The sequence below is a fragment of the Spinacia oleracea genome, chromosome 3, assembly GCF_020520425.1.
Source record: "Spinacia oleracea cultivar Varoflay chromosome 3, BTI_SOV_V1, whole genome shotgun sequence".
Lineage (NCBI taxonomy): Eukaryota > Viridiplantae > Streptophyta > Magnoliopsida > Caryophyllales > Amaranthaceae > Spinacia > Spinacia oleracea.
The window spans coordinates 31,785,650-31,796,036 of NC_079489.1; the positions used below are offsets into that span (position 1 = coordinate 31,785,650).

At 35.2% G+C, this 10,387-nt stretch overlaps 2 protein-coding genes across 2 annotated transcripts; one reads left to right on the forward strand and one right to left on the reverse strand.

Annotated features, from left to right (window-relative positions):
- Positions 1 to 620: 620 nt before the first annotated feature.
- On the forward strand, positions 621 to 5,664 carry LOC110788039 (uncharacterized). Its single transcript, XM_021992678.2, has 3 exons — positions 621 to 1,038; positions 4,674 to 4,742; positions 4,845 to 5,664. The coding sequence occupies exons 1-3, from the start codon at positions 802 to 804 to the stop codon at positions 5,442 to 5,444; spliced, it is 906 nt and encodes a 301-aa protein (XP_021848370.1). The 5' UTR covers positions 621 to 801; the 3' UTR covers positions 5,445 to 5,664.
- A 267-nt stretch (positions 5,665 to 5,931) lies between these two features.
- On the reverse strand, positions 5,932 to 6,794 carry LOC110788040 (uncharacterized). Its single transcript, XM_056837969.1, has 2 exons — positions 6,423 to 6,794; positions 5,932 to 6,324 (listed from the first exon to the last, which is right to left on the reverse strand). The coding sequence occupies exons 1-2, from the start codon at positions 6,591 to 6,593 to the stop codon at positions 6,220 to 6,222; spliced, it is 276 nt and encodes a 91-aa protein (XP_056693947.1). The 5' UTR covers positions 6,594 to 6,794; the 3' UTR covers positions 5,932 to 6,219.
- Positions 6,795 to 10,387: the final 3,593 nt, after the last annotated feature.

Consider the following 10,387-nt stretch of genomic DNA (forward strand, 5'->3'; position numbering starts at 1 on the left):
GTCAAAAGGTTGAATTATTTAAAACAAATTTTCCTTTCCTATTGGATAGGTTGTCATTATATTCTCTATTCTATAAATATGAAGGATATTTTATTATTTTAAAGGGGACACCAAAAATAAATTTACTAAAATAACCTCGCCTCTTCATTTATATAACAGAGATATAATAAATATATTTTTTCATATAAATATAAAATACAATTTTTTTCAAATAGGTTAATGTTTACCCAAAATAAAACCCCTAACAATGCCCGGCCGCAGACTAGTTTCGACTTAAATCCGATTTATGATATTTGTTGCCGTGCTTCTCTAAGGCTCTGTTTGGTAGGGCGTAAAACGTTTTCAATGTAAAATGATTTTTTATGGAAAATATTTTTCAAGGGAAAACACAATTGCAACCTACTTTTCCTTTGATTGGTAATTTAAAGGAAAATGGGAGAAGATGGTGAAGATTGAAGGGAAGAAAGGAGAGGGAGGTAAAGAGGAAAGAAGGAAAAGTGCTTTCCCTCCCTTTCAAATAGAAAAGTGTTTTACACCTTTGAGGGAGTCGTGAAAAATTGTTTTCCGTTCCTTATCCAACCAAACAACGTAAAATGATTGAAAAGGTTAAAATCGAGCCCTCACTCTCAAGTAAGTCTCAAGTCTCAAGTTCTCACCCCCAAAATTCCAAACATCTCGCACACTGCAGACACTGAATCATCATCTTCTTCTTTTACCTTCTTCAATAACGATGCTGACGTCATATTGATGGTACAATTCATAAACTCACAAAAACACTTAGCTTTCCATTAGGAAGAAGAAATGCTAACGGGGCAACTGGCGGTGTGGTCCAGTTCCACCAACGTATTCGGCGGCGTTGGTGGATTGCTGTTGTGGAGTGGGCGAAGGCGGAATCGACGGAGAAGAGATATTTTCTGGGTTGCGGCTGTTGTCGACGGCCACAACAGAAACCAGCAGAATCACTACGCAGTTTTGGGGGTTTCGTCTTCTGCTTCTTCTGCTGATATCAAAAAGGCATATCGCCTTCTCGCCCGTAAGGTAGTTTCCTTTCTCTCACTAAATTTCTTAGCTCTTTTGAGTAAATGTTCGATGATGAATTTTGATGATCAATTATGTTGTAGTGAAATTTCTAAGATATGTTTTTTTGTTGATATAATTCCCCTATATGATTAATGTAACAGTGAATTTACAGTGTTAGATGACCAAAATTATCGTATTCGGACTTTAATACTTCCTCCATTTTTTTATAATTGCACCATCTTAGGTTTTGACACTATTCACATATTCTTATATAGTTATTTTTTGTGATTTATATGTAAAGAAAAATATATTCATGTGGGATCTTGTTAGATTCGTCTCGAGATATACTTTCAAATTATCAAATTTTTATAATTTTTTCAATTGTATAATGAGAGATATTAATGGTTAAAATAGTGCATTGGCAAGCGTGAAATCTAAGATGGTGCAATTAAAAAAAATGGAGGAAGTAATTATGAACGGGGAAGCTTTATGTTCGGAAATTCGGTCCTTTTAATTTGAAAATTTGATTGAGTAGAACAAGAAAGGAACAGAGAGAGGATGTTTTTGCATCATATGGTAGGAGGGATAATATGCATTTCTAGAATTCTAGGGTAGGCTGGTCGATGCATCGCAACAAGTTCAGTGATATTTGGAAGGCATTAGTACGGAATCCAAGTGTTCTTTGTGATCAATCTAGAGGACCCTTTTCATACTCCGCATATGGTAATGAAATGTTGATGAAAATCACTTTATACCATAATCCTGTACTCATATAGGAAGGTGGGAATTGATGGTAAGATGAGTAAGTAAAAGGAAACGGGCTTGGTTTGTCATGAAAAGGGTTTATTACCTTCTTTTACTCTTAGGAACACAAACCAGCAATTTGTACATTGTGTAGTCGGTGTTTATTTGAGACATCCATATCTGTTTGTCGTAGGATTGTTGTAAAAGCCTATAAAAACTGATGGTATGGTGAGTGGTGACTGTAGCAGCATAAATCTCTAACTATGAAGTGCTGATTGTATGCACCTAAGTGGCAGCTCATCATTCTACATATGAGATTGTATTATGTCACTGAGTTTGGAAACCATCAAATGAGCTATGATTGTCGATTGGTGTGCTTTGGTTGAGTTTGATCGGTTTCTAAGCAACAAAGAGTTAATCAAGAAACTATCAAATTAGATTATACCTTGGCCAACAAGCTTACACAAAAACAGAAGAAAAAGACTAAGGCATAAATCTACTCAAATTCTTCCTTTGAATACAACAAGAACAATCAGTGATCTTCAATTGTGTTATCAACATTTCTAGAGCTTGTCGAATAGACTGCTGAAACTTCCTAGCATTCCTCTCTCTTCAAATAAGATAAAGTGCAATTCACATTGCCATTCTGTACAGCTGGTGCTTATCAAAATTGGTATTGCAATTAGACAGCATAAACTGCAACTCAAGATTCCAGTTCCCAGGAAATATGTGCATACCAACCCATTCCAGAACTGTTTTCCTTATACCAGTAGAATAGTCACACTTAAAAAAGAGATGGGTGATAGACTCATCTTTCACTTTGCACCTAACACACAGTGGTTCGCTCACAATTCCGATTTAAAGAATTGTGAACCTTAATCACACACATTGGAGGAGCAGGGCTATTGCATACAATTTCTTCCACGTTAATTTAGGCACTATCCCTCTCATATCGTGACGGACCTTCCTGATAGAAAAAGTAGGATGTTGCCAAATATTTCTGTTCAGAGACACTCAATAAACTTCACACTTCACAGCATCTGAGGTTTTCCTCACCAGCTACCAAGATGCCAACCATTGTTTGAGGTTAATCTGCTTCACATAATAGATATTAATCTATCTTATCCAAACCTTCCCCTTCTTTTAAGCAAGATTTCATAGAAGCTTACAGAAGGCTGCCTAATTTATGTTTTTATGCAAGTAAGATTAAGGCCACCAGCTGTCTTTGGTAATAATGCTACAAGGCTCTCTTTGAAGTACCAACTACCAACACTACCTGTCCGAAGAAAAGATCTACAAGCAGTCTGTATTAGCTTCAGAACTTTTTATGGCATCAGGAACACTTGACACCAATAGGCTTGAAATCTAAACAGTACAGACTATGTCAATTGTACCCTTCCTGCATATAACAGCAACTTTGAGACCAGGTATCAAACTAAGCAAGAAACTTCTTTACTAGTGGTTGAAATTGAATTACAGTGAGTCTAGAGGACCAAACCCCGCAAGGATATTCTCCTGTACATCTCTAGTCACCCTACCAAAATAAATAGAACTTTTAACCTGCTTTGCCTCGAGTCCTGAAGCACTGATAACTACTCCCTCCGTCCCTTAATACTCGACCTATTTTGACTTTTTGCACTATTCACATAATTCACTTTGACCCTATTTTATTTCTAGTATATGAAAATAAATGTTAGTATATAATATATTGTTGGATTCATCTTAATATATATTTTCAAAATATTAATATCTTTATAAGTTTTTATAATGTGTAGTTAAAGAAATTGGTGGTCAAAGTTGTGCATTGGCAAGCGTGTCCGGTCAAAATGGGTCGAGTATTAAGGGACGGAGGGAGTATTTAAAACCACTGAATGGTTGCCTAGCAGACTTTATTATGTGTCTTCTAGTAAACAAGAGGAGATCATCTGCTAAACAAACATGGGCCAAGTTGATCTTCTTGCATTTGGGATGAAACTTGAATTTTGCATTCTGAACTAACTGAGAGAGACACCTATTAAGGTATTCCATGCATAGAACAAAATAGCAAGGGTATACAGGATCACCTTGTCTCAATCCCTTCCTCCCCTCCAAAGGCACTGTAAGGAGTGAACAAACAGGTAGCACTGTAGGAGTGAATTTTAAATCCACTCTGTAGTGGTATTTGTTACCGCTAGAGTCAGAGAAAAGATTAATTTTCTTAAGTTATTTCAGAAAAGATACTAAAGTTCCTGTTAGAGAAAAAAAGTCACCTAGTAGAGTACTAAAAGAAATACTCTTTGTCTAATTTGTAAAGTGGAGCAAGGAAAAGTCTACTTAATGGTGTGAGCTGTAATTTTACTGAAACTGCAGCTTGAAGGAAATATTAACGAATATTTTTGCAGTTGCTACTAATCTTGTCCACCACGTAGGAGTATCATTGAAACCATAAGCTGCTGATTGAAATAGCCTTTTATGTTCTGATGGCCATATGCTTTATTTTCTATGTAAATTCTGGTGTAGTCAAAGGTCAACAATTGTTTGCCTCCTGCTGAAAAGCTCACTCCAAGGGATGCTTGTAATGTTTTCTATTATAGTGTATCATTTAATGTAAATCAATCGATACTTTTCATATAACTGTGAAGTTGTGTGACCTTAAGGCTAGATGCTAAATTACCATGAACATTTTTTTATCAAAAAAGAAGAAGAAAGACATTACCCTATACATTATGTGGAGATGATATCCATTACTGCATGAAGTACTTGAATGGGCACAAGTTAAAAGCTTGCCTGATTTGGAGCCTATTTATGGTTATTGGGAATTGCTTTCAAAGTGGTGATGGAAACCATTGGTCTTAACGTGTTAATTCTTGATTGCAGTTGATAATAAGAAATTATTGTCTGCCTGTCTTGACCCTTGCCTGTGGTTGCAGTGGCATCCCGATGTTAGCAAGGATTCACGAGCTGCTGATGTTTTTAAAAGTATTCATCTCGCCTACCAAGTGAGCAAGTCTTTTTTCCCCTTATGGATTGTGTATTTAGTTTTGGATTCTTTTACTTTTCAATTTCATGGTCAAGTTGTTCTTTGCTCTTTTTTAAAATAGGTGCTATCTAATGAAGCTACAAAGGTTCATTATGATAGAAACCTCAAATCTGATCCCGTCAAGAGAACTACTAGTCCCAATTTCGACTTGGAAGATGAATATATAATGCAAAGATGGAGTGAAATAAGGCAGAAGATGCGAAATGATAGACATCGTAAAGGATATGGTAATGGAGGCGAAAGTTTTTCCTTTGACATTAATTCTGACGAAGAGCCTGAAGCCAAAACAGAGGAAGAAAGGGGGTCATTGTTTGAAGTCCTTCAATCCATTTCCCTCTCCATATTTCTGATGCAAACAGTTGGCTGCCAGTTATCTCTTATTTTCAGCAGCCTAACGGCATGGTTTGATGGGAAATTAGATACGGGTTATAAAATGGGTCACCTGATTGCTTGGTTAATGGGTGGTAGAGCTGGTGTTTTGCTTTCATTGTGTCTCTCTATTGCAAGCTGGGCATTTGGCAAAAATAGCAGCAGTGAAGTCTCTGTAGTGGCCACTGCCATTTGGATTGGATCAAATATTTTGAGTTATACACCACTTCCCCAAGGTCCACTCCTTGTGCTTCTCTACATGTCTATTAAACTGCATGTTGATCTAAGCTAAGCTACAACCTGCCTTTCTTTGTACTAATGTTTTCTCAAGTGCTGTACATATTTTGTGTTTAAAAAAAAAGATAAATGGTCTACTGATAAATTTTGATTACTCCGTTAAAGTTTCCGGTGCGACCATTTGCTATCTCATGTAATATTGTGCCTTGTAAGAATTGTAACAATGGACAATTCATCAATCTCTGGAAAATCCAATCTCAATTACATTATTTTTATTTTTTTTGTGTGTGTATCTAGGCATTGCTTGTTTTATCTTTTCCTTACCTTAATTGGAAAAAAAAAGTATATTCATTGCAGTCACGTTTTGAGCAAATCAGAACTTATACATTACAGGATTGAGTAATATTCTGCTTCTCTGCTGTAAAGCTGCAAGAGGATGATTAAACAATCTTTCCAAAGTGTCGGTTGACTTTAAGTTGAACCATTAACGGATAACAAAATAGCCAAAAATTCAGCCCAAGATATATAGTCACATTTTGCAATTAAAAGTTAAACTGGGTATAAATTTCTTTAGCAGAAATCATGCACAATTGCAAGTAGTACAAAGTTATTCGACATAGAAAATTTTCCCAGATTCTTAAAGTCAGAATAACAAATTTACACACTTTGGCAACTTACAAAGTAACTCGTACTCATATCAATGACGTTTGATCGAATCCTGTCTATGTAATCGCGGTTCCTTTTACACAAAAAAGAAAAAGAAGAGAAAGATGTAATCTGTAACTCATATTCAACAAAGTGAAAAATGCAAGGATTCTGAAATTGAGATTTTAGCAGTTCTTTACTTTCTCCACTGTCTTCATCCCCTTTAAATTTCTCCACAAGTATCTCCCACTAGCCATGTCAACAAATACCCAGAAACCGTCTTGAATTATCTGGAAATTTCCAAAAACGTAAATAAAATGTACTTTAGAAAACAAATTACAGAAAAAAAATCCCAAAAAAAGAAAATAAAAAGGAATAGGATATTTACCATTTTAAGGTTCTTTTCTTGGTGATCATCCATTGACGACGCTGGTTTATCTGCCACCAAATCTTCAGAAAAGGCGGTATCGAGCTCGGGTGCAGAACGAAATGATTTCCATGCCAAAAATCCAGCCAAAATTGCAGAGAAAAACACTAAAATGAATCTTAAAGGGCACATTTTTTAGAAATATACAAACAATTTCTGGGTTATTTTCAAATTTCCCACCCTTCTGCCTAAGTAATTCCGGCAAGATTATTAGAGAGAGAAAAATAATTGAAATACCTTTGTTGCAGAAAGAATATTGGAAGAGAGGGATGTTTTATTGTTTGTGCAAGGTTGTAAATACTTGTATTATTATTATTAATCTTGTAAGAAGGAGATAATAAATTAGGGATTTAATTATTGTATTTTAATGTATAAGATTGGAAAAAAAATGACAAGAAAATTGTGGATTAGGTAACGCGGTAGGAGGCTTGCACCTTGTCTTCTTTTGACTTGTTATTGTTTTTTACAAAGTCAAATTGTTACGCCACCCACTATTGATCATTTGATATCCTACGTGGTGTGCAACCACTTTTCATTTTCAACTTAGTCATCTCATTCAGTCATTCTCATGTGTTTGTTGTCGTCATTTGCCCGATGTCTATTACAATACGGAGTATACATTCGGAATGTATCATGCATACAGTATAACTGTATAACCAATTGTATAATAATAATAATAAAATTGTTTATTTATTCTGATTCTTAAAATGCATCATACAAACAACAATCTACATATTTTAGATGAATAAAAGATAATTTTGGGTATATTCTATATTTGAATGCAAGCAGAGGTGCAGTTAGGATGTTAACTGTTACCCACCTGAAAATTTATAAACGTATCTTATTGGAACTTACGTACCTTATTGGGCTTGAATGAAACTTATTAAGCTTGAATGAAACTTGTTTGAAAAAGTAAATGTGAAAAAATACTTATCTAAACTTATTGAATCCGAAACTTATCTCATAGTAAGGTAGACATTTTCCTAATCTAATCAAAGGATAATAACAAGCAACTAGGCCAATAGGGTACACTAAACACTACTAGTGCCTTACCAAATTCAGTTGTAGTCTTTAAAAATAACATTAAAATAACAAAGTTGGATCATGATGTGATTACTAGATGAGTAGATGTGTGGGTATTTAATGGATGATAAGATCCATTATCTTAAGGGTGGAATGCTTTCATTGGTTTAATTTAAGGATGATATTGGATACTCCCTCCGTCTCAAAATACTCGCACCATTTTGACTGGACACGGTTGTCAATACACAATTTTGACCACCAATATTTTTAACTGCATATTATAAAAACTTATCAAATATTAGGAATTTTTTTCATAAATGACCTTTTATAGTCCAAAAGTTGTGACAAAGGACCTTTTTTTAAAAAAAGTTGTGAGATATGAACCAATTCTAGTTTTTTTTTTTTTTTTGTGAATAAGGACCAAAACCCATTTTCCGATGATCAACGCCATTTTTCCGGCGTTGACTGACACGTGATTCATATATATATATATATATATATATATATATATATATATATATATATATATATATATATATATATATATATATATATATATATATATATATATATATATATATATATATTTAAAATTCCCTCCAAATTTTTCCCCACCCCCAACTAACTACACTGGCCTAAAAAAGATTGTGTTTCTCTCTCCTTTGTTGCTTCACCTTCCTCCACCACATTAATGGCAATTCAATTCTCCAATCAGAATTCAATGAAGAATGGTTGTTGAAGACGATATTAAAGTCTCTCATCATTGATTAAGGTTCGAATTTTCTCCCCTCTGTCATTTTCGCTTGATTTCTACCCAAATTTACGAAGGAATATTGCCTGAAATATTGGTCCTTTTTTTCTGTGTCAATGGTGAAAATGAGTAAAGGCAAGGAAAGGGGGACCAACAACGCAAGGGGGGAAAAGCAACCAGTCATATTTACCTTCAAAAGAATCCAAAAGACAAGGTCAATATTAGTTTAATCGGGTGTTCGGTGAATTAAGGGTTTGTTTAATGGATAGTGGATTCATTCGATTAATTTAAGTGATTATTTAATTAGTTAAAGTATTTTGTATGCTAATTAACCTAGTTTGTTGAAAACCCCCAAATTTTTGTCCCCAATTTAAACGAAAGTGGTTTTAGGGTTTTGTTTTTGTTGCTGTTTATCTGCCTAATTAGTGTTAATTCGATTTATATGCCTAATTAGTGTTAATTTTGTCCCCAATTAGCTTGATTGGTTTCATATTTGGTATTGTAATTAAGGGATAATGGGACTGAAATTATTGGTTGCTTTTTGTTTGGTAATGTTTGTGTAAACCAGATTTAACGGAAGGATACCGGCTGATTATCCGATTTACAGAATGAAGGATCCTATAGACATAAGGCTTTTTCATGGGGGTACATTTGTTACTCGTAATGGAAAAACAACGTATAAGAAAGGTGAAAGTAGTAAGTACGCATTATCATTGTACCCTAATGTTCAAGAAGTTTGTTACTTTGAATTTGTGGGGTGAATTAAGGGGGATTTAGGGTATAATAATGAGGGGATCATAGTGTAATACCTCGTATTTTTATAATATTTATAAATATATTTTATTATATTTATAAAGCATTTTACGATTTATTATCGTTTAAATAATATTTAAACGCATTGCATTTAATGTATTTTAATTAATTAGAATATTTATTATTTTAATTAATTACGAAACGAATTTAATTCTTGAGTCGGGAAATTAAATGAGTTGCAAATGATTTTTAAAGCTTCGAGTTTTAAATAAAAAGTCCAATTCGTTTTATTAATCGAGCCCAATCCAAACAGTTTAATTTAAATCCTAAGCTAGCCCAATTCATTTAATTCCTAAGCCCAACTCAAATATCCTAAGCCTAGCCCATCAAGGGATTAGGGAGCCTATAAATAGACTCCCCCATCATTAAATGAGCCCCTAAAATTCATAAACCCTATTTTTGCCTTGCTTGCCCAACACTCCTCTCCCTCTTTTCTCTCGTCCGCACGCACGCAAACCGTGCTCGACCTCACGCCCCGCGCGCTGCCCTGTGCCTTCGAGTGTGTCGCGCCCCGCGCTGCACTCCCTCTCGCCCTCGCTCGCTCCCTCTTCGCGTGCGCCCAGCGCCCACACCCCCTTGTCTCTCGCAGCCCGCCCAGCCAGCACGCATAGCTGCTGGTGCTGTGCTGCTGTGTTGTTGTTGCTCGTGTGCATCGCACACCCCTTCTCTCTCTCTCCCTCTCGCGCGCAGCGCCCAGCGCTCGCGCCCTCGCCCACCTGTCTCGCGCGCCCCAGCGCGCTGCTGAGCCTGTCCCTCGCCCGCGTGCACGCACGTCGAGTGTGTGTGTGTGTGTTGTTCGTTCGTTCAATCCTTTTCGCCCAATCACATTAATTCGTGGTTGTTCCGTGCTATAGGCCGGATTGGTATAATTCTCTTCTTCCTTACCTATTCTATTTAAATTCCGTATTTTAAATTACTATATTAATATTGTTTTGAGTAATTAAAATGCTGGGAACCGGTTATGAATACCGTGGTTTGAGGATTTGTGTGTTGTGATTCATTAGGTTTATTTTAATTATCAAAGGATGAATTTTCAGATTTGTTTATTGAATAAAGCATTGATTTTTATAATATTAAACTAGTGCTATTGGGATTTTTAAGTTAGGGTTTTAACCTAGACCTAATGAGTCAATTGATTAGCATAATTAGGTGATGATTTTAATTATGATAATCAATTATATTTTCAGATTTGAATAAAGGTTTAAAGTGTCGATTTTTATTGATTTTAAATGCGGTAAAAGTATGTTTTCGTACTAGGGATTGATTTTGCAAATTGAGACGATTTTATTATTGAAAAACGATTGAATTCTAAAGTATAAAGGAGGTTTTAATTTTTATA

What these genes read in the sequence shown, in the direction of transcription:
- LOC110788039 (XM_021992678.2), top strand. Translation starts at nt 802, where the DNA reads ATGCTAACGGGGCAACTGGCGGTGTGGTCCAGTTCCACCAACGTATTC. An exon ending in ATCGCCTTCTCGCCCGTAAG is followed by an intron (nt 1,039 to 4,673) that starts GTAGTTTCCTTT and finishes CTGTGGTTGCAG; the next exon opens with TGGCATCCCGATGTTAGCAA. An exon ending in GTATTCATCTCGCCTACCAA is followed by an intron (nt 4,743 to 4,844) that starts GTGAGCAAGTCT and finishes TTTTTAAAATAG; the next exon opens with GTGCTATCTAATGAAGCTAC.
- LOC110788040 (XM_056837969.1), bottom strand. Translation starts at nt 6,593, where the DNA reads ATGTGCCCTTTAAGATTCATTTTAGTGTTTTTCTCTGCAATTTTGGCT. An exon ending in AAGAAAAGAACCTTAAAATG is followed by an intron (nt 6,325 to 6,422) that starts GTAAATATCCTA and finishes GGAAATTTCCAG; the next exon opens with ATAATTCAAGACGGTTTCTG.